At 53.2% G+C, this 23,618-nt stretch overlaps 1 protein-coding gene across 3 annotated transcripts; it reads right to left on the bottom strand.

Moving 5' to 3' along the window:
- Positions 1–4,201: 4,201 nt before the first annotated feature.
- On the bottom strand, positions 4,202–16,899 carry KXD1 (KxDL motif containing 1). Of its 3 annotated transcripts, none has more exons than XR_004250818.2 (6): positions 16,769–16,899; positions 11,643–11,764; positions 8,467–8,619; positions 6,804–6,850; positions 4,893–5,181; positions 4,202–4,746 (listed from the first exon to the last, which is right to left on the bottom strand). XR_004250818.2 is itself a non-coding variant. In XM_032170164.2 (6 exons), the coding sequence occupies exons 2-5, from the start codon at positions 11,741–11,743 to the stop codon at positions 4,952–4,954; spliced, it is 531 nt and encodes a 176-aa protein (XP_032026055.1). In that variant the 5' UTR covers positions 11,744–11,764; positions 16,769–16,899; the 3' UTR covers positions 4,202–4,746; positions 4,903–4,951. The 3 variants fall into 3 exon arrangements, 2 of the variants coding, with proteins under 2 accessions (XP_032026055.1, XP_058281864.1); XM_032170164.2 differs by having other exon boundaries at positions 4,903–5,181; XM_058425881.1 differs by lacking the exon at positions 16,769–16,899 and adding an exon at positions 16,485–16,503 and having other exon boundaries at positions 4,903–5,181.
- Positions 16,900–23,618: the final 6,719 nt, after the last annotated feature.

Here is a 23,618-nt window from a genome sequence, read left to right as displayed (position 1 = left end):
CGTCTCCTGGAGGAAGGGAGGCAGGTTAGACTGGTGAGCAATGCATGCCTAAGTGGCGCAAGCTCAGGTGCCTACACCCTATTTGCTATCCCTTTGCCTGCACAGAGCCCAACTGGTCCTGCCCCAGTACCTGTCTTCCTTCCACTCTTCCAAGCCTGGCCCTACTAGGCTTCTCACACACCCTGGCCTGTAGTCTAAACAAGTCCTGTAACTAAAGACCACATGTCCTCCACCCTCCTGACGGCATGGGTGCTCTTCAGAAACACAGACTGTGGTTATTCTCCTTAGGCTTAGCAGCGGAAGGACTCGTCAGTATCTCCCGATGGAATATGTACCCTTTGATCTTGCCAGATCCATCTTCCCTGAGCACGGTCCCACCCTGTCCCACCGCAGCCAGATCCTGATCTCCTCCACAGGCTGCTCCTGCTGCCAGCCTGAATGGGAAGCCATCCCCTACAACACACATGCCTTCCTGTCGCAGCCTCTCTCCTCTGTAACTCCAAGCTGGAGCACCCAACACTCTTAGCTTCCTTCTCAATTACACCAAAACTCTCCAGACCCCACTTCTTGCCTTGACCCCAAACCACGAACATCACTTAGTATCTACCAACCACTTGCTAAGCATTGTTCACATATAAAAGTTGACTTAAAAAGACAAAGAATCGACCCGGCGCAGGGGCTCATGCCTGTAATCCCAGCACTTTTGAAGGCCGAGACAGACGGATCATTTGAGGTCAAGAGTTCAAGATGAACCTGGCTAACATGGTGAAACCCCGTCTCTACTAAAAATACAAAAATCAGCTAGGCGTAGTGGCGGTAGCCTATCATCCCAGCTACTCGGGAGGCTGAGGCAGGAGAATCGCTCGAGCCCGGGAGGTGGAGATTGCAGTGAGCCGAGACCGCACCACTGAACTCCAGCTTAGGCGACAGAGCGAGACTCCACCTGAAAAAAAAACAAATAGTCTAAAGAAGAGTCTAAAAAGCAGACACTACCACCAGCCCCTCCTTACAGACGTAGTAATGGCGCCCGGTATGAAGACTCAGCTCCAGAAATTTAGTATTTCCAAAGCGACTGACGCAGTGCCTGGCAGAGTTAACGCTACACGCTCAATACCCCTCTCTCATTAACTCGGATCTGTCCCGAGGACCTCTTCCCGCCCGAGGCCTCGTGGGGTCACGCTAGCAGGCACAGCAGGCAGGCTCCTCTCCAAAACTGCGCTCGCCTCCTGGGCCCCGGTCTGGGCTCGGAGCCGCGGCCTCGCGAGCCCTGCCCAGCCACCCTGCCAAAACTGGCCCGCATGAGCCGGCTCAGGGCTGTCTCTTCTGCCGCCCAGGCCCCTGCAGCCTCCCGCAGCCCCCCACCCGCCCTCGACCCGGCGCCAACCCGCACGACCGCCGCCACCAACCAGCTCGGCCGCCTCGCTGAAGAAAAAGAGGACAGCGGAACCGGAAACCACCTAATGGCCGCAGAAAGCGCTTGCGCACGGAGCACGCCAGACGCCTGCGTCACAATTCGCACCGCGCCTTGGGCCCCGCCCTGCCACCATCTTGGATGCTGGCAAATGAAGCCTCAGCGCACGTGGGTGAGCGTCGCCCACCCGCTTCCGGGTGTGGGCCCCGCCCGCCGAGTCACTTGAGACGATTGCACCTCTCCCGATGTTTGCGTCGGCTGCCTCTGGGCCACTGACAACCGCTGGCGGTTGGCGGGCCCTCAGCGAATAGTTCAACGGAGTAGAGGAGAATGTTTTCTAATAAAGCAAAGGCATTAAGCAGAGGACTGCGGGTCCAGGACGCAGAGGTCGGGGCTGGGAAAGCACCTAACACCTGGAATCAGTTATAAATCTCTCGGCGGCTGTGCCTGAATGGATTTCAGGACAGCAGCAGGGAGAGCAGACGGGACTACCGCATTCGCCCGGAAAGGTGGTGGTGCCTGACAAAACATGCCAAGCGGGACTCAGGGTCTTTTTTTTTTTGAGACGGAGTTTCGCTCTTGTTGCCCAGGCTGTGGTGCAATGGCGCGATCTTGGCTCACCCCAACCTCCGCCTCCTGGGTTCAAGCAATTCTCCTGCCTCAGCCCCCCGAGTAGCTGCGATTACAAGTGTGCGCCACCATGCCCGGCTAATTTTGTATTTTTAGTAGAGACGGGGTTTCTCCATGTTGGTCAGGCTGGTCTCAAACTCGCGACCTCAGGTGATCCGCCCGCCTTGGCCCCCCAAAGTGCTGGGATTACAGACGTGAGCCACTGCGCCCGGCAGGATCTCTTTTCAGAGTAGGATCCAAATTTGTGGGTGGTTAAAAAGTGCCAGGGTGGACTGGTCCCGGCGGTGGCTCACGCCTGCACTTTGGGAGGCCGAGTTGGGCGGATCACCTGAGGTCGGGAGTTCGAGACGAGCCTGACCAACATGGAGAAACCGCATCTCTACTAAAAATACAAAATTAGCTGGGCGTGGTGGCGCATGCCTATAATCCCAGCTACTCAGGAGGCTGAGGCAGGAGAATCGCTTGAACCTGGGAGGCAGAGGTTGCAATTAGCCGAGACAGTGCCATTGCACTATAGCCTGGGCAACAAGAGCAAAACTCCACCTCAAAAAAAAAAAAAAAAAAAAATTACAAAAATTTTCGGGGTGTGGTGGCGGGTGCCTGTAATCCTAGCTACTTGGGAGGCTGAGGCAGGAGAATCGCTTGAATCCAGGAGGTGGAGGTTGCAGTGAGCCGAGTTCACGCCACTGCACCCAGCCTGGGCGACAGAGTGAGACTCCATCCCAAAAAAAAAAAAAAAAAGTGCCAGGGCGGGTGCAGTGGTTCACACTTGTAATCCCAGTACTTTGGGAGGTCGAAGAGGGAAGATTACTTGAGGTCAGGAATTCACGACCAGCCTGGAAAACATAGTGAGACCCTGTCTCTACAAAAAAAAAAAGTTTTTTTCGAACTATCCAGGTGTGGTGGTGCACACCTGTAGTCCCAGCTACTTTGGAGGCGGGAGGATTGCCTGAGCCCAGGGGTTTGAGATTGCAGTGACCCATGATTCGGCCACTGCACTCCAGCCTGGGCAACAAAGAGAGATGCTGTCTCAAAAAAAAAAAAAGTGCTGGCTGGGCGCGGTGGCTCACGCTTGTAATCCCAGCACTTTGGGAGGCTGAGGCGGGCGGATCACGAGGTCAGGAGATCGAGACCACGGTGAAACCCCGTCTCTACTAAAAAATACAAAAAATTAGCCCGGCGTGATGGCGGGCGCCTATAGTCCCAGCTACTAGGGGAGGCTGAGGCAGGAGAATGGCGTGAACCCGGGAGGCGGAGCTTGCAGTGAGCCAAGATCGCGCCACTGCACTCCAGCCTGGGTGACAGAGCGAGACTCCGTCTCAAAAAAAAAAAAAAAAAAAAGTGCTGAGTACAGAGAAGATGGGGAGCAATGAGAAGTTACCTATAGGCTTAACAGGGGTACCTGTTTATTTCCTTGAACATTTGCAGGGGCTACTATACCAGGAAAAAGCAGACACTCTCACGTCTGGGAAGATGCCTTTAAGAACATAATTTCCTTTTCTTTTTGAGACAAGAGTTTCGCTCTTGTTGCCCAGGCTAGAGTGCAGTGGTGCGATCTTGGCTCACTGCAACCTCTGCCTCCTGGATTCAAGCAATTCTCCTGCCTCAGCCTCCCAAGTAGCTGGGATTACAGGTGTACACCACCACGCCCAGCTAATTTTTGTATTTGTAGTAGAGATGGGGGTTTCACCATGTTGGCCAGGCTGGTCTCGAACTCCTGACCTCAGATGATCCACCTGCCTCGGCCTCCCGAAGTGCTGGGATTACAGGCATGAGCCACCAAGCCCGGTCGTAACAACATAATTTCTAAGTATTCAGAAGATGAGGTAACCCTGGGAGTGTGTCTGATGGGGAATGGATCTAGTGTGGCTCCCCGATCTGGAGGAAGGCTGAGATCTGGAGGAGGAATTATGAAAGGAGGATGGGAACGGTAGTATTGTGAGCAGTGACAGCAGCGTGAGGGAAGACCTAGCTGGTGATAGGAACTTGCGTTGTTATAGCTCCCACCAAGGGGGTTCCAAAAAAGGGCCACATCTCTTTCTAGCTCTGTAGTGCCTGATTGTCTGCACCTCCCTCCAGCGAGGCCCCCAGCCCCACATCCAGCACTTGCCCTCCTTTTCAGTTGCTTGGCCTAAGGATGGAAGAAGCCACGGCTAGGTGTACTTTTCCCTTTTTAGTAATGGTGTCTTTTTATTGATAACTTCCCAACAGCATCTGTAAACATCGGGTACAAAAATATTCCATTAAACTCTTTCCCAAGGTGGCTCCGTTTGCTCCATGGAGGCCTTCAGAGAGGCCTCCTAGCCCCTCAGGTTCCACACCTCTTTTCAGAGAAACACAGGCCTCAGCACGCTCAGGGCTGAATGGATGGCCAGCCTCCTTCTCAAGACTTCTACCTATCTCAGAAACCTCCTTGAGATACCAAGGAGAAAGTATTTGATACTTTTACGGAGCAAGGGGCAGGAAAAACAGAATTAGTGGGTGTGGGGCTGGGCTGGGGTGAACTCAGAGGAGACCATGCTTGTGCACCTCAAGGAAGTCCTGACCGGAGGTGGGGGACATCTGGCTCTGGTCACCTTTTAAGCACTCTTCAGAGCAGACGTCAGGCTCAGCTCTGGAAAAATTCCCCTGTGCCCAGCCCCGCGACTCCAGCTGGAATGGGCGTGCCCTGGCATGGCAGAGGGGTCTTGCAGAAGAGAGATGTTCTGAGGAAGGAAGGAGCCAGAATTAAAGACCCCCCCCGCCCCAGGAATTCCACACCCCTCGGGAGAGAGCCTTGTCCCCCTAGGAGCCCTGGGTGACAGAACGGGGCAGCAAAGGAGCCCTGGGTGACAGAACAAGGCAGGGATACCTGCTGCCACCTTGTATGCCACTGCCCTGAGACCCCCCTCAAGGCACCGGGCAGCAGCGCTATTTGCCCGTCGTCTCCTCGTCATCTGTCTGGCTGCGGCCGTTGATGGCTGGGGAGCCAGGCTGGACATGGGACAGGTCCTCGAAGCCGGGGCTCAGGGAGGGTGAGACGGTGTCGGGGCTGGTGTCACATGAGCCCGTGCTCTGTTCTGAGGTGGCGATGGTGGTCGTGGTGCTGGGTGGGATGGGGTCTTCATCCTCTTCCTCCAGGAAGGATGCCTCTGGGATATCTGGGGGAAGGAGGCCCAAGAGTTGGTTTTGTCACCTTGCCAAGCACCGCGATGTAGGACTTATTGTCCATGTGACCCCTAACGGCTGCCCTCACCCCATGGGGGTATGACTTGACCCTTTTTTTTCTAGACGGAGTTTCGCTCCTGTTGCCCAGGCTAGAGGGCAATGGTGTAATCTCGGCTCACTGCAACCTCCGTCTCCCAGATTCAAGCTAGGACTACAGGTGCCCGTCACCACGCCCATCTAATTTTGTATTTTTACTAGAGACGGGGTTTCTCTATGTTGGTCAGGCTGGTATTGAACTCCCGACCTCAGGTGATCTACCCGCCTCAGCCTCCCAAAGTGTTGGGATTACAGGCACGAGCCACCGTGCCTGGCAGACTTGGCCTATTTTTATTTTGTAGAGGAGAAAACTGAGGCCCAGGCAGGGAAGAGCCCTCACTTCAAGGTGAGGTGAGGAAGGGACACAAGCTCGGGGTTAGGCCTACAGGAGCCCTAATGGTGAACCTGGCTCACTGCACTACCTGGGCTAGGTACATGACCTCCCCTCAGCCCGGCTCCCTGCTCTGTAAACTGCTGTTGGAGGCCCTGGGATGGAGAGCTGTCAGCCTTTTCAACAGATGGGGTGAACCCAGGCTCAGCCTGCAGAGCCCTTTAAGGTGGTGGCAGGCCGGGCGCGGTGGCTCAAGCCTGTAATCCCAGCACTTTGGGAGGCCGAGGCGGGCGGATCACGAGGTCAGGAGATCGAGACCATCCTGGCTAACACGGTGAAACCCCGTCTCTACTAAAAATACAAAAAATTAGCCGGGCGTAGTGGCGGGCGCCTGTAATCCCAGCTACTCGGGAGGCTGAGGCAGGAGAATGGCGTGAACCCGGGAGGCGGAGCTTGCAGTGAGCTGAGATCGCGCCAGTGCACTCCAGCCTGGGGGACAGAGAAAGACTCCGTCTCAAAAAAAAAAGGGGGGAGGGGGAGGGGGGGGACCCGGGGGGGGTGGCTTTGAGGAGTGGACAGGCGAGACCGCCGCCGCCGGCGGGGGGAAAAAGAAAACGCTCAAAAAAAAAAAAAAAAAAAAAAAAAAAAAAGGTGGTGGCAACATGGAGTGGTACCCCAAAGAACACACGAGCTCTCTAGCCAGACAGATGTGAACTCAAGTCCTGCCCCTCTGCCTCTGTTTCCCTCTCCATGAAACGGGGATACTCACAGTCCCCACCTCATGGGTGACTATGGGTAACAGCTGGACATGGGACAGGTCCTCGAAGCTGGGGCTCAGAGAGGGCGAGACGATGTCGGGGCTGGTGTCACATGAGCCCGTGCTGTGTTCTGAGGTGGCTCATAATGCACACAGGGATAAGGATTGTCATGCTGCTCATCTACATGCTGCTTATCCACATTCTCCTGTGTGGCCTCCCCACACGGCACGGACTCCCATCCTAGTGCGCACTCTGCCAGCTGCTGACAGGACCAGGCCAGCACCCCGACCCTGCCCCCACCCCAGGTTTCCCCAGACCGACTGCCCATTACAGCCTGGTCTCAGTACCGGCCCCAAGGTGGCCTTCCAGAAGCCTGCCCTGGGCGGAGAGTGCTGACATGCTGGGGAGCAGGAGCCTGCGTGGCACTTACGGCTGAAGGCCTCGGGGTGCTGCCTGGCCAATTTTCCTTTCAGCGTCCTGCAGGGGAGAGAAGGCACACAGGGCTTAACCTGCTGAGCAGGCAGGCTGGGCCTGGTGCTGGCCACAAGCCCCTGCTGCCAGCTGAGGGCAAGGGGAGATGGGAGTGAGAACCCCCACACTATTCATCACCTCGCATCTTCACTCTCTCTAGGTGCTTGGCCCAGCATCCACGGCCCTGACAGTCGCCCACCAGCTGGCCTCCAGCCCCAGGGTAGGCACCAACTCCCAACTAGTTAGACTCTGGGTAGGCCGGGCGCGGTGGCTCACGCTTGTAATCCCAGCACTTTGGGAGGCCGAGGCGGGCGGATCACCAGGTCAGGAGATCGAGACCACGGTGAAACCCCGTCTCTACTAAAAATACAAAAAAAAATTAGCCGGACTCTGGGTGCTCTGAGCCTAGGCACTGGCTGGGGGCTCCCCTTGCAAGGCTGCTTTTTACATGTGGCCTCTTCTCTGATAAACTTTTTTTTTTTTTTTTTTTTTTTTGAGACAGAATCTCACTCTGTCGCCCAGGGTGGAGTGCAGTGGTGCCATCTTGGCTCACTGCAACCTCCACCTTCCGGATTCACATGATTCTCCTCCCTCAGCCTACCAAGTAGCTGGGATTACAGGCACATGCCACCATGCTCAGCTGATTTTTTTGTATTTTTAGTAGAGACGGGGTTTCATCATGTTCGCCAGGCTGGTCTCAAACTCCTGACCTCAGGTGATCCGCCTGCGTCAGCCTCCCAAACTGCTGGGATTACAGGCATGAGCCACTGCGACCAGCCGCACTGTTACATTTTTGAAGAATAAATAAACTGCAAGGCTGGGCGTGATGGCTTATGCCTGTAATCCCAGCACTTTGGGAGGTCGAGACGGATGGATCACCTGGGGCCAGGACTTTGAGATGAGCCTGGCCAACATGGGGAAACCCTGTCTCTACTAAAAAAAAAATTCAAAAATTACACAAAATACAAAAATTAGGCTCACACCTGTAATCCCACCACTTTAGGAGGCCGAGGCAGGCAGATTGCTGGAGCTCAGGAGTTTGAGACTAGCCTGGGCAACACAGTGAAACCTCGTCTCTACTAAAATACAAAAAATCAGCTGGGCATGGCAGCATGCGCCTGTAGTCCCAGCTACTCAGGAGGTTGAAGCAGGAGAATCGCTTGAACCTGGGAGGCGGAGGTTGCAGTGAGCTGACATTACACCACTGCACTCCAGCCTGGGTGACAGAGCAAGACTCCATCTCAAAAATAAAACAACAACAAGAAAAATTAGCTGGGCGTGGTACAGTATGTCTATAGACCCAGCTACTCGGGAGGCTGAAGCACAAGAATCGCTTGAATCCGGGAGGCAGAGGTTGCAGTGAGCCAAAATCACGCCACTGCACTCCAGCCAGGGCCACAGATCAAGACTGTGTCTCGATCAGTTAATCAATCAGTAAATAAACTTACGTCAAGATTTTATCCCAGGGTTAGAATTGTCCCAGACACTTAAGTGCACAGTGAAGCCTTGTAAAACAAACAGAAATCTTCCCTTTACCCTGGTAATGTGAAGGAAACTGAGGCTTAGATGGGGAGGTGGAGGCAGAGGTCAGCTGGGGCCCTGGGGTGGGGCTGAGCACCCACCTGATACGGCGGAAGATGCTGTCCAGGTCCCGTTTCATCTCCACCAGGGTCCTCGTGTGGTGCAGGAAGCGTTCGCTCATCTGCTGCAGGCGGGCACTGGACAGGTTGTTGAAGTTGAGCAGCATCTCATTGGTCTTCTCAAATCGGTCCAGCCTGATGGTGGAGAGAAGGCATGAGCTTCACTGCCCAGCTTCAGGGCCCTGCCCAACCTGGCCCAGCAGACTGTTCATGCCAAGCCCTTGCCTGCTTCACAACCTTTGCATGGGCTGTTCCCTTGTCCTGCAGAGTTCTACCTACTCTTTGAGCCACCTAGCAAACTCCTATTCAACCTTCAAAACCCTACTCAAGTGTGTCCTTCTTATGTAGCCTTGTCTACCTCTTCATTCAATCAGACTTTTTTTGAGACGGAGTCTAGCTCTGTCTGGAGTGCAGTGGCGCGATCTCGGCTCACTGCAAGCTCCGTCTCCCAGGTTCATGCCATTCTCCTGCCTCAGCCTCCAGAGTAGCTGGGACTACAGGCATCTGCCACCACGCTTGGCTAATTTTTTGTATTTTTAGTAGAGACGGGGTTTCACCGTGTTAGCCAGGATGGTCTCGATCTCCTGACCTCGTGATCCACCCACCTTGGCCTCCCAAAGTGCTGGGATTACAGGAGTGAGCCATCGCACCCGGCCCAATCAGACTCTTTTAATTCCACTAGCCCCAGGTTGTTCCTCTGGCCCAGCCCTGACACCATAGGGCCAGGAGGGTCTGTGTCTGGCTTTGTCTCCCCTCAGTGTAGAAGTTCCCTAGAGCCAGGTCTGAATCTGACCTAAAAAAACAGTAGACCAGCCGGGCACGATGGCTCATGCCTGCAATTCCAGCGCTTTGGGAGGCCAAGGCAGGCGGATCATGAGGTGAGGAGTTCGAGACCAGCCTGGCCAACATGGCGAAACCGCGTCTCTACTAAAAATACAAAAATTGGGCATGGTGGCTGGGCATGGTGGCGGGCGCCTGTAATCCCAGCTACTCGGGAGGATGAGGCAGGAGAATCATTTGAACCCAGGAGGCAGACATAGCAGTGACCCGAGATTGCGCCACTGCACTCCAGCCTGGGCGACAGTGCGAAACTATGTCTCAAAAAAAGGAGACCAGCACTTTAGGAAGTCGAGGCAGGGTGGACCACTTGAGGTCTGGCCAACATGGTGAAACCACATCTCTTCTAAAAATAAAAAAATCAGGGCCGGGCACGGTGGCTCACGCCTGTAATTCCAGCACTTTGGGAGGCTGAGATGGGCGGATCACGAGGTCAAGAGATTGAGACCGTTCTGGTCAACATGGTGAAACCCCGTCTCTACTAAAAATACAAAAATTAGCTGGCCGTGGTGGCGGGTGCCTGTAGTCCCAGCTACTTGGAAGGCTGAGGCAGTAGAATCGCTTGAACCCAGGAGGCGGAGGTTGCAGTGAGCTGAGATTGCACCACTGCACTCCAGCCTGGCGAGAGTGAGACTCCGTCACACACACACACAAAAAAAATCAGCCAGGCATGGTGGTGCATGCCTGTAATCCCAGCGACTCAGGAGGCTGAAGCAGGAGAATTACTTGACCCAGGAGGCAGAGGATGCAGTGAGCAGCAATTATGCCATTGCATTCCAGCCTGGGCGACAGAATGAGACTCTGTCTCCCAAAAAAAAAAAAAAAAAAAAGACACAGGAGAGAGACAGGTACTATTGAGACTCCGAGCTGCTCTGGGTCTGGGAGAAAAGGTAAGGAAATCAGGTCTGTACTGTGTCATGACAGCTGGGAAGAGCCCCTGGCTCAGAGACACAAAAACAAAGCTGCGGGAGGCTGTGCTTCCACTCCAAGACTGTATTAGCCCAGTGGTGTCCAGTCTTTTCATTTCCCTGGGCCACACTGGAAGAAGAATTGTCTTGGGCCACACATAAAATACACTAACGCTAACGACAGCTGATGAGCTAAGAAAGAACATGAAAAAAATCGCAAAAAAAATCTCGTAACATTTTAAGAAAGTTTACGAATTTGTGTTGGGCCGCATTCAAAGGGTTGGACAGGCCGAGGGTTGGACAAGCTTGGTATTAGCCTTTCTTCCCCACAGGGCAGGCCTGAATTAGGGCAAGGTTTCAGCAGCCACAGCACCGAACCCCAGTGAGGACAAGAGGCCTTTATATCCCCTCCAAGAGACCCTGGGCACTGTGCAGACACAGCCTGGGCTCTGAGAGACTAGTCCTTCAACAGGAAGTAGGCCGGGCGCGGTGGCTCACGCTTGTAATCCCAGCACTTTGGGAGGCCGAGGCGGGTGGATCACGAGGTCAGGAGATCAAGACCACGGTGAAACCCCGTCTCTACTAAAAATGCAAAAAAAATTAGCCGGGCGTGGTGGCGGGCGCCTGTAGTCCCAGCTACTAGGAGAGGCTGAGGCAGGAGAATGGCGTGAACCCGGGAGGCGGAGCTTGCAGTGAGCCGAGATTGCGCCACTGCACTCCAGCCTGGGCGACAGAGCGAGACTCCGTCTCAAAAAAAAAAAAAAAAAAAAAAACAGGAAGTAGGCGCACCAGCATAAAACCCGCATAAAGGCCGGGCACAGTGGCTCAGACCTGTAATCCCAGGACTTTGGGAGGCCGAGGTGGGTGGATCACTTGAGGTCAGGAGTTCGAGACCAGCCTGACCAACATGATGAAAGCCCGTCTCTACTAAAAATACAAAAATTAGCCAGGCATGGTGGCACATGCTTGTAATCCCAGCTACTCAGAAGGCTGAGGCAGGAGAAATCGCTTGAACCCGGGAGGCGGAGGTTGCAGTGAGGCAAGGTCACACCATTGCACTCCAGCCTAGGCAACAAGAGCAAAACTCTGTCTCAAAAACAAGAAACAAATAAACAAAAAAACCTGCATACGGCCCTCTCTGGTCCTTCAATTCTCCCACCCCAGGCCTCAGGACAGGAGCCTCTGCGGCCCCCGCCAAGCCATCCGCAGCTGCAAAACCTCCCCAAAGCCCTGCTTCCTGTGCCAAGGCCTCGCCTCCAGGCCGGGAAGGAATTTACTTTGGAGCCAGCGACAGATTTGCTCATTTCCTTCATTTTATCACCAGTGTGGGCCCCGGGTAGGGGCGGGCAAGACAAGAATGTTGGCCAGCCCATGGATTCCTTCCCACGCTCAGGTCCCCCAGCCGCCACTCACATGTTCTTCTGGGCCAGGATGATGGCGTTGACATCATCTGTGTTCACCATGCTCAGGATGCGGCCGCAGAAGACCCTCGAGGCCGAGTCCGGGAGGTCCATCTCTTCCTCCTCCTCCGCTGCCTGAAACAGGCAAGAACAGAGTGGTCTGCACCAGTCACCAGGTGAGGTGGGACCAAGAGGCCAGGCCGGGAACCCCATGTGCTGGAATCTAACCCAACCGTGGTGGTATCCTACAGTGGGGATGTGTGACTGTGGCTCCGTCATGCCACCTGAACCTCAGGTGTGCCACCCCAGGAATTTGGAGGTATTGGGCAAACTAAGAGAGGTTGTATTTGTAAACTGTACCCAAGCACATTAGAATCCCATCAACTCCCACTTCCATGAGCCCAAGGCCACAGGCACCTTTCACCTGCACAGATCTGCCAGCTTCCTCCCTCATCCCCCGCCTCACAACTGCTGTCCTCACAAGCTGAGCGTGTGTGGCTGCCTCAGCAAATCATCACAACCTCCAATGTCTCCTCTCCCAAGAGGTCAGTGACTCCTATTCCGGTCACTGTTACTGCTTCTCTTACTACTTGACCTCGTTTTTTTTTTTTTTTTTTTTTTTTTTGATACGGAGTTTCACTCCTGTTGCCCAGGCTGGAGTGCAATGGCGCGATCTTGGCTCAGCGCAACCTCCATCTCCCGGGTTCAAGCAATTCTCCTGCCTCACCCTCCCAAGTAGCTGGGATTACAGGTGCCCACCACCACACCTGGCGAATTTTTGTATTTTTTAGTAGAGACGGGGTTTCACCATGTTGGCCAGGCTGGTCTCGAACTACTGACCTCAGGTGATCCACTCGCCTCAGCCTCCCAAAGTGCTGGGATTACAGGCACGAGCCACCGTGCCCAGGCTACTTTACCTTGTTTTTGTTTGTTTGTTTGTTAAGAGACAGGATCTCGCTACGTTGCCTAGGCTGCTCTTAAATTCCTAGGCTGACACAACCCTTTTGCCTTGGCCTCCCAAAGTGCTAGGATTACAGGCCTGAGCCACCGCGCCCAGCCACGCTTTACCTTGATTTAACTGCTTCACTGGTTCACCTCTTCATGAAATTATCCTAGTTATCAGCTAACCCGTTTGCCTGTCACCCCCACAACAATGTCAGCTCCAAAAGAGCAGAGGTGGCCGGGTGCGGTGGCTCATGCCTGTAATCCTAGCACTCTGGGAGGCTGAGGCGGGTGGATCATGAGGTCAGGAGTTTAAGACTAGCCTGGCCAACATAGTGAAACCCCATCGCTACTAAAAATACAAAAATTAGCCAGGCATGGTGGTGGGCACCTTTAGTTCCAGCTACTCGGGAGCTTGAGGCAGGAGAATCGCTTGAACCCAGGAGGCGGAGGTTGTGGTGAGCCAAGACTGCGCCACTGCACTCCAGCCTAGGCAACAGAGACTCCGTCTCAAAAAAAAAAAGAAGAAAAAAAAAAAAAAAGAGCAGAGGCGTGTCTGTCACCAGAGCCCGACCCAGAGTCTGGCTCATAGCAAGCAGCTGCCAGAATGTTGTTGTGGGGAAAGGCAAAAGAACTTTTCTTTTTTTTTTTTTTTTTTCTTGAGACAGAGTCTCGCTCTGTCGCCCAGGCTGGAGTGCAGTGGCGCAATCTTGGCTCACTGCAAGCTCCGCCTCCCAGGTTCACGCCATTCTCCTGCCTCAGCCTCTCCGAGTAGCTGGGACTACAGGCGCCCGCCACCACACCCGGCTAATTTTTTGTATTTTTAGTAGAGACGGGGTTTCACCGTAGTCTCAATCTCCTGACCTTGTGATCCACCCGCCTCGGCCTCCCAAAGTGCTGGGATTACAAGCGTGAGCCACCGCGCCTGGCCAACAGAACTTTTCAAACTCAGCTCTGACATGACACTTTTATTAGCAAATTAAAGCCAAGAATTGCAGGTACTCACAGGCAACCTGTGGGCCCCAGCAACCCAGATGGTTCTGAGGTTCCCAGTTTCGCTGGCACACAGATGATCGTAATGGAAGGCAGGAACTTCCAGGAGCAGCCAGGGTAGGAGGAGCTACAGCACTGACCCTCCTAGGGAGTTCAGGAAAAATCTAGGATCTTGATATAGTTTGGCTCTGAGGCCCACACATTTAATAGCCAAGAAACAGAGACCTACTTCTACTAGATCAGAAAGGGTTTCGGCCGGGCGCGGTGGCTCACGCTTGTAATCCCAGCACTTTGGGAGGCCGAGGCGGGTGGATCACGAGGTCAGGAGATTGAGACCACGGTGAAACCCTGTCTCTACTAAAAATACAAAAAAATTAGCCGGGCGTGGTGGCAGGCGCCTGTAGTCCCAGCTACTCGGAGAGGCTGAGGCAGGAGAATGGCGTGAACCCGGGAGGCGGAGCTTGCAGTGAGCCGAGATTGCGCCACTGCACTCCAGCCTGGGGGACAGAGCGAGACTCCGTCCCAAAAAAAAAAAAGAAAGGGTTTCAGAGGCCGAGTGTGGTGGCTCATGTCTGTAATCCCAGCACTTTGGGAGGCCGAGGTGGGCATACTACTTGAGGTCAAGAGTTCAAAACCAGCCTGGCCAACATAGTGAAACTCAGTCTCTACTAAAAATACAAAAAAAAATTAGCCGGGGGCCGGGCGCGGTGACTCACGCTTGTAATCCCAGCACTTTGGGAGGCCGAGGCGGGCGGATCACAAGGTCAGGAGATCGAGACCACGGTGAAACCCCGTCTCTACTAAAAATACAAAAAATTAGCCGGGCGTGGTGGCGGGCGCCTGTAGTCCCAGCTACTCGGAGAGGCTGAGGCAGGAGAATGGCGTGAACCCGGGAGGCAGAGCTTTCAGTGAGCCAAGATTGAGCCACTGCACTCCAGCCTGGGTGAAAAAGTGAGACTCCGTCTCAAAAAAAAAAAAAAAAATTAGCCGGGCATGGTGGCAGGCACCTGTAGTCCCAGCTACTCGGATGGCTGAGGCAAGAGAATGGCTTGAACTTGGTAGGCAGAGGTTGCAGTGAGCTGAGATCACGCCACTGCACTCCAGCCTGGGCGACAGAGTGAGACTCCATCTCAAAAAAAAGAAAAAGAAAAAGAAAAAAAGAAAGAGAAAGAAAGGAAGGAAGGGAGGGACGGAGGGAGGGAGTGAAAGAAAGGAAGAAAGAAAGAAAAGAAAGAAAGAAGAAAGAAAGGGTTTCAGAGCTCACTTAATGTACTCTCCCATTTATTCAGCAGCTACTCTATGCTAAACAAAGCAACAGGCTCATACATACTGTTATCATCCTTATTTATAGATGAGAAAACTGAGGCTCAGGGACACTGAGAAACCGGGCCACTGTCACACAGCCAGTGAACCTAAGTCACAACAAATGGCCACAGCCCACAGGTCTCACAAAGGTGGGAATCTGAACAGGTGCACAATATCCAGCTGTGAGAGGACAGTGGCTTCTTACAGCTGCTGATTTCTGCCCGACTTCTGATGTTTCTCCAGGAAAAAAGAGGAAACAGGGATTTTTTTTTCTGGGAAATTGCTTCATTGACAAATGTTAGCAATCAATACTTTTTTCCAAAATATCATGGAGGTCAAGGGTATCTATTTGTGATCTGAATCTGGTCAGTGTTTTGCAGCACCTTCTAGAAATAAGGTGCCACACCCGGCCAAACCCCCTTCCCTCTAATAATAACTATGGTTATTGAACTCCTATGACATGCCAGGCAGAGACACCCACAGTCTCCACATTCCCAAAGAAGCATGATCTTGTATAAAGAGGATACCTGGACCTGGTGCTCATGCCTGTAATCTCAGCACTTTGGGAGGCCAAGGCTGGTGGATCACCTGAGGTCAGGAGTTCAAGACCAGCCTGGCCAACATGGTGAAACCGCGTCTCTACTAAAAATACAAAAATTAGCCAGGCATGATGGCGGGCACCTGTAGTCCCAGCTACTCAGGAGGCTGAGGCAGGAGAATCGCTTGAACCCGGGAGGCAGAGGTTGCAATGAGCCAAAATCAAGCCACTGCATTCTACTGTGGGCAACAGAGGGAGACTCCGTCTCAACTTAAAAAAAAAAAAAAAAGACACCTGGAGAGGGAGGCCCATAGCTAGTACCAGTGAGGCACAATATTGAGACCTTCCGGGATACACTCCTCCTTCAAAACAGGACTCTTTTCTGTCTCTGGCTCCCAGATGTGAGGGCTGAGGGGTTCCTGGCACCTCCCTCCTGTCCCCCCGCAACTTCCTCTCCCAAGAAGACTTCCCTGATTACTGCTAGTATGGCCCACATACACAGTGAAATTGACCCAGCAAGAGCTCTGATCCCAACTCCAAATGTAGATTTATTGAAGAAACGCAGAGAGGTAGGCTGTTTGACCATGGGAGAGCCATTTCACCCTTCTGAATCAGTTTTTTCAACTATAAAATGAGAATAAGGTAGAATGAAGATCTCACAGTGCTGTCTGTGGCAACTGAAACCAAAGGTGATAACGACTGGAGCTCAGGACAGGCTGTTTCTCCAACAGGAGTGTGAAGAAGTCCTGGGACAGGGCCCGGGAATCAACATTTTGAGAACATCCCAGGGGCCTCTAAGAATATATTACGGGCAAACACTTGTAGAGCACTTCATTTCATCCTCAATCACCGTTATGAGGCAGACACAATCATCTCCGAGTGAAACTGAGGCTCACAGGGGCGGGCTCAGTTGCCGAAACTCACACGGAGAGGCAGAGAAGCACCACGGTTCTATATCCAGGTTATTTAACAGAATTTAACTCAGCCATACAAGCTCTGAAAAACCCCAAGTGGGGAGGGGCTCAAATATCCCCTCACGCCCCGTCCCCTACAATATAGGGAAACTGAGGCACAAACCGGTCAACGCCCAGCTCCAGGTTACACGACACACCCAGAACACAGGCGGCCCCAATTCCTATGCCCCTGATCCGGATCCAGATCCAGCCCGTGGCGCCGCCTGCGTATCCATGAGCAGACGGGGAAACTGAGGCCTGTGCGCAGCAGAAATGACCAGATGTGGCCAGCGGCGCACCCCACCCCACCGCAGCCCGGGGGCCGCGCCCGACCCGGACCGGTTCCCCGCGGCCCTGGAGTCCCCAGCCCCACCCCAAACTCGGCCCCGGCGTCGGTAGTGGCGGCACCTGCACATCTGGCGGCCTTCCTCGCGCTTCCGGGATGGCGCCCGCGCCGGCGAAACGTCACCGCGCACCGATCGTGCGAGCGCGCGTGGCGGCGACGTACCCTGGAGCCGCTTGCGTGCGTGAAGTCACGACAGGAAAGGGCGGGGCTTAGACGGAGCTTCGGCTCGTGGGTGCATCACAATGAATAGCCAATCAAACAGTTCGTCTCGCGCCTGCGTATTTCCAGAAGCCCAGAAGGAAGCCCGGAAAGCAACCCGGAAGAAAAAAGGCTGAGAGAATTGTCCCATTTTCTAGATAGTGTGACTGAGGTCCCAGAGTGGTAACCCTCCCCAAGGTCGTAAATGCTATAGTGGTCAGAGGCCAAACCACACTCAGGTGTCGTGCTTTCCAGGCAGGGAATTAGACTCGTGTGTTCAGACATCCCTGCTCCACTTTTGCTGATTTTTTTGGTCCAAGTTTCCTTTTTTTTTTTTTTTTTTTTTGAGACAGAGTTTCGCTCTTGTTGCCCAGGCTGGAGTACAATGGTGCGATCTCGGCTCACCGCAACCTCCGCTTCCCAGGTTCAAGCGATTCACCTGCGTCAGCCTTCCCGAGTAGCTGGAATTACAGGCATGTGCCACCATGCCCGGCAAATTTTGTGTTTTTAGTAGAGACAGGGTTTCTATACGTTGATCAAGCTGGTCCCGATCTCCCGACCTCTGGTGATCTGCCCGCCTCGGCCTCCCAAAGTGCTGGGAGCCCCCTGTTTTCCTTACATTCAGTTTTTTTGAGAATGGTGGGTTTTTTTTTTTTTTTTTTTTTTTTTTTTTTTGGGGGGCTGGAGTGCAGTGGCGCAATCTCGGCTCACTGCAAGCTCCGCCTCCCGGGTTCACGCCATTCTCCTGCCTCAGCCTCTCCGAGTAGCTGGGACTACAGGCGCCCGCCACCACGCCCGGCTAATTTTTTTGTATTTTTAGTAGAGACGGGGTTTCACCGTGGTCTCGATCTCCTGACCTCGTGATCCACCCGCCTCGGCCTCCCAAAGTGCTGGGATTACAAGCGTGAGCCACCGCGCCCGGCCTACGCTGGGGAATTTTTTTAAAAGGGTTTACAGGCTGGGCGCGGTGGCTCACATCCTGTAATTGTAATCCGAGCACTTTGGGAGGCCGAGGCGGGCGGATCACGAGATCAGTAGTTCGAGACCAGCCTGACCAACATGGTGAAACCTTGTCTCTACTAAAAATAAATTAGTCGGGAGTGGTGGCGGGAGTCTGTAATCCCAGCTACTCAGGAGGCTGAGGCAGGAGAATCGCTTGAACCCGGGAAGCAGAGGTTGCAGTGAGCCAAGATCGCACCACTGCACTCCAGCTTGGGCGATAGAGCAAGGCCACGTCTCAAAAAAAAAAAAAAAAAAAGCAAGCTAAAAAATGAAGAAAATGTATTTTCATATTAGTTTGTATATACGAGTACCAAGTTTTTGTTTGTTTTTTTTTTTTTGAGACGGAGTGTCGGTCTGTCGCCCTGGCTGGAGTGCAGTGGCGCAATCTCGGCTCACTGCAAGCTCCGCCTCCCAGGTTCACGCCATTCTCCTGCCTCAGCCTCTCTGAATAGCTGGGACTACAAGTGCCCGCCACCACGCCCGGCTAATTTTTTGTATTTTTAGTAGAGACAGGGTTTCACCGTGGTCTCGATCTCCTGACCTCGTGATCCGCCCACCTCGGCCTCCCAAAGTGCTGGGATTACAAGCGTGAGCCACCGCGCCCGGCCACGAGTACCAAGTTTTTGTAATAAAATGCCTCACAGCTACAATTGGAAAAAAAAAAAAAAAAAAAAAAAGGGCCTGTGGTCCCAGCTACTCAAGAGGCTGAGGTAGGAGAATCCTTTGAGGCCAGGAGGCAGAAGTTGCAGTGAAAGAAGATCCCACTCCAGCCTGGGCAACAGAGTGAGACCCAGTCTCAAAAAACAAACAGGCCTGGCGCAGTGGCTCACACCTGTAACCCCAGCACTTTGGGAGGCCGAGGCGGGTGGATCACCTGAGGTCAGGAGTTTGAGACCAGACTGGCCAACGTGGTGAAACCCCGTCTCTACTAAAAATACAAAAAAAATTAGCCTGGCGTGGTGGCAGGTGCCGTAATCATAGCTACTCAGGAGGATGAGGCATGAGAATTTTGAACCTGGGAGGTGGAGATTACAGTGAGCTGAGATTGTGCCACTGCACTCCAGCCTGGGTGACAGAATGAGACTTTGTCTCAAAAAGCAACAACAACAACAAAAATCGCTATAAACTGATGTAGATTTATTTTATGGGTTATAATTATTTCCTTTCCTGCCCCTTTAAATTAGTTCCTGGCCGGGCGCAGTGGCTCACGCCTGTAATCCCAGCACTTTGGGAGGCCGAGGCGGGCGGATCATGAGGTCAGGAGATTTGAGACCATCCTGGCTAACATGGTGAAACCCTATCTCTACTAAAAATACAAAAAATTAGCCAGGCGTGGTGGTGGGCACCTGTGGTCCCAGCTACTCGGGAGGCTGAGGCAGGAGAATGGTGCAAACCTGGGAGGCGAAGCTTGCAGTGAGCAGAGATCGAGCCACTGCACTCCAGCCTGGGTGACAGAGCAAGACTTCGTCTCAATAAATAAATAAATAAGCTCCTGTGTCCTTTTAATATGTCGCCACCATTCTCTGAGCATTATTTATCTTGGGCTCCACAACATGATCCAGTGCTGTGTAAAATCCCTGGAATCAGCCATTTCTCCAAGGAACCTGGTTCCTTTGCTTCAAGAGTAGGATTTAGAGACCAAGATCAGCCGGGCGCCGTGGCTCACGCTTGTAATCCCAGCACTTTGGGCGGCCGAGGCGGGTGGATCACGAGGTCAGGAGATCGAGACCACGGTGAAACCCCATCTCTACTAAAAATACAAAAAAATTAGCTGGGCGTGGTGGCGGGCGCCTGTAGTCCCAGCTACTTGGAGAGGCTGAGGCGGGAGAGTGGCGTGAACCCGGGAGGCGGAGCTTGCAGTGAGCCGAGACTGCGCCACTGCACTCCAGCCTGGGCGACAGAGCGAGACTCTGTCTCAAAAAAAAAAAAAAAAAAAAAAGAAACCAAGATCAGTCGGGGCGCAGTGATTCACGCCTGTAATCCCAGCATTGTAGGAAGCTGAGGTGGGCAGATCAGGAAGTCAGGAGTTCGAGACCACCCGGGCCAACATGATGAAACCCCGTCTCTATTAAAAACACAAAACAATTAGCTGGGCATGGTGGTGGGCACCTGTAATCCCAGTTACTCAAGAGGCTGGAGAATCACTTGGAACTGGGAGGCAGAGGTTGCAGTGAGCTGAGCTCACCCACTGCACTCCAGCCTGAGCAACAAGAGCGAAACTCTGTCTCAAAACAACAAAGAAAGAGGTCAGGTGCAGTGGCTCACTCCTGTAATCCCAGCACTTTGGCCGGGCGCGGTGGCTCACGCTTGTAATCCCAGCACTTTGGGAGGCCGAGGCGGGTGGATCACGAGGTCAGGAGATCGAGACCATGGTGAAACCCCGTCTCTACTGAAAATACAAAAAACTTAGCCGGGCGTGGTGGCGGGCGCCTGTAGTCCCAGCTACTCGGAGAGGCTGAGGAAGGAGAATGGCGTGAACCCGGGAGGCGGAGCTTGCAGTGAGCCAAGACTGCGCCACTGCACTCCAGCCTGGGCGACAGAGCGAGACTCCATCTCAAAAAAAAAAAAAAAAAAAAAAAAAAAATCCCAGCACTTTGGGAGGCCGAGGTGAGCTGATCACCTGAGGTCCGGAGTTCGAGACCAGCCTGACCAACATGGAGAAACCCTGTCTTTACTAAAAATACAGAATTAGCCAGGAGTGGTGGCACATCCCTGTAATCCCAGCTACTCGGGAGGCTGAGGCAGGAGAATCGTTTGAATTTGGGAGACGGAGGTTGCGGTGATCCGAGATCACACCACTGCACTCCAGCCTGGGCAACAAAAGCGAAACTCCGTCTCAAAAAAAAAAAAAAAAAAAAAGAAAGAAGGAAAGAAAGGAAGGGAGGGGGGGAAGGAAAGACGGGAAAGAAAGAAAGAAATTGGCCGGGTGCTGTGGCTCGTGCCTGTAATCCCAGCATTTTGGGAGGCCGAGGCAGGCAGATTACCTGAGGTAAGGAGTTCGAGACCAGCCTGGCCAGCATGGTGAAACTCGTCCCTACTAAACACACACACACACACACACACACACACACACACACACACAATTAGCTGGGCATTGTGGCGCGCACCTGTAGTCCCAGCTACTCGGGAGCTTGAGGCAGGACAATTGCTTGAACCTATGAGACAGAGGTTGCAGTGAGCCAAGATCATGCCACTGCACTCCAGCCTGGCCAACACAGCAAGACTCCATCTCAAAAAAAAAAAAAAAAAAGCCGGGTGCAGTGGCTCACGCCTGTAATCCTAACACTTTAGGAAGCCAAGGCAGGCAGATTGCCTGAGCTCAGGAGTTCGTGACCAGCCTGGGCAACACAGTGAAACCCTGTCTCTACTAAAACACAAAAAGTTAGCCGGGCGTGGCAGCGTGCGCCTGTAATCCCAGCGACTAGGGAGGCTGAGGCAGGAGAATGGCATGAACCAGGGAGGCAGAGGTTGCAATGAGCTGAGATCGCGACACTGTACTCCAGCCTGTGGGACAGGGTAAGACTCTGTCTTCAAAAAAAAAAAAAATGAAACCAAGATCTGGGTGCTGTGTGTGCTCATTGCTGCTGGGGTATCACTGCTTCTAGAGGTACCCATCAGCATGCACAGCTAAACAATAAGCCAGGCGTGGTGGCACAAACCTGTAATCTCAGCTACTCAGAAGGATGAGGTGGGAGGATCACTTAAACCCAGGAGTTTGAGGCTGCAGTGAGCTGTAATCAAGCCACTGCACTCCAGCCTGGGTGACAGAGACCCATTCTCCAAATAAATACAAATCATTAAGCTGGGTGCAGTGGTTCATGCCTGTAATCCTAGCACTTTGGGAGGCCAAGGCAGGCAGATCAGTTGAACTCAGGAGTTTGAGACCAGCCTGGGCAACATGGCAAAAGTCTGTCTCTACAAAAAATACAAACATGGCCAGGTGCACTCCTGTAATCCTAGCATTTTGGGAGGCTGAGGGGGGCAGATCACCTGGGGTCAGGAGTTTGCGACCAGCTGGGCCAACATGATGAAACCCTGTCTCTACTAAAAATACAAAAATTAGCTGGGCGAGGCGGCACATGCCTGTTATCCCAACTACTTGGAAGGCTGAGGCAAGAGAATCGCTTGAACCCAGGTGGCTGAGGTTGCAGTGAGCCCAGATCGTGCCATTGCACTCCAGCTGGGTGATAGAGTGACACTCTGTCTCAAAAAAACAAAACAAGTGGCCAGGCGCAGTGGCTCAGTGGCCAGGTGCAGTGGCTCAAGCCTGTAATCCCAGCACTTTGGGAGGCCGAGGCAGGTGCATCATGAGGTCAGGGGTTTGAGACCAGCCTGGCCAACATGGTGAAACCCCGTCTCTACTAAAAATACAAAAATTAGCCAGGCATGGTGGTACGCGCCTGTAATCCCAGCCACACACGAGGCTGAGGCAGGAGAACCGCTTGAACCCAGGAGGCAGAGGTTGCAGTGAGCCGAGATCGCGCCATTGCACTCCAGCCTGGGTGACAAAGTGAGACTCTGTCTCAAAACAACAACAACAACAAAAACAAAAACATTAGCTGGGCGTGGTGGCGCGTGCCTGTAGTCCCAGCTACTCAGGAGGCCGAGGTGAGAAGATCACCTGAGTCCCAGAGGTGGAGGCTGCAGTGAGCCATGATTGCACCTCTGCACTCCAGCCAGGTAACAGAGCAAGACCCTGTCTCAAAAAATAAAAAATAAACACAAACCATGAATTCATACGGAGATGAGGATGTCTTTTCTTTTTTTGAGACAGAGTCTCGCTGTTGTTGCCTGGGCTGGAGTGCAATGGCGCCATCTTGGCTCACTGCAACCTCTGCCTCCCAGGTTCAAGCAATTCTCCTGCCTCAGCCTCCCGAGTAGCTGGGATTATAGGCGCCCACTACCATGCCCGGCTAATTTTTTGTATTTTTAGTAGAGACGGGGTTTCACTATGTTGCCCAGGCTGGTCTCGAACTCCTGACATCGTGATCTGCCTGCCTCAGCCTCCCAAAGTGCTAGGATTACAGGAGTGAGCCACCGCGACCGGCCAAGGATGCCTTTTTTTTTTTTTTTTTTTTTTTGAGGTGGAGTTTCACTCTTGTTGCCCAGGCTGGAATGCAATGGCAGGATCTCGGCTCGTTGGAACCTCTGCCTCCCAGATTCAAGAGATTCTCCTCCCTCAGCCTCTCGAGTAGCTGGGATTACAGGCGTGCGCCGCCACATCCGGCTAATTTTGTATTTTTAGTAGAGATGGGGTTTCTCCATTTGGTCAGGCTGGTCTCGAACTCCCGACCTCAGGTGATCCGCCTACCTCGACCTCCCAAAGTGCTGGGATTACAAGCGTGAGCCACCACGCCCTACCTACGATGCCTTTTTTTTTTCTTTTTTTTTGAGACGGAGTTTCACTCTTGTTGCCCAGGCTGGAGTACAATGGCGTGATCTCGGCCTACCGCAATCTCTGCCCCCCAAGTTCAAGGGATTCTCCTGCCTCAGCCTCCCAAGTAGCTGGGATTACAGGCATGTGCCACCACACCCTACTAATTTTGTATTTTTAGTAGAGATGGGGTTTCTCCATGTTGGCCAGGCTGGTCTCAAACTCCCAACCTCAGGCGATCTGCCGGCCTAAGCCTCCCAAAGTGCTGAGATTACAGGCGTGAGCCACCACTCCCGGCCACTAGGATGCCTATTTTTTTTTTTTTTTTTTGAGACGGA

Source organism: Hylobates moloch, unplaced genomic scaffold (assembly GCF_009828535.3).
Source record: "Hylobates moloch isolate HMO894 unplaced genomic scaffold, HMol_V3 SCAFFOLD_12, whole genome shotgun sequence".
Taxonomy (NCBI): domain Eukaryota; kingdom Metazoa; phylum Chordata; class Mammalia; order Primates; family Hylobatidae; genus Hylobates; species Hylobates moloch.
The sequence above is the reverse complement of the archived record's forward strand: the minus strand, read 5'-3'. Positions and strand labels throughout refer to the sequence as shown.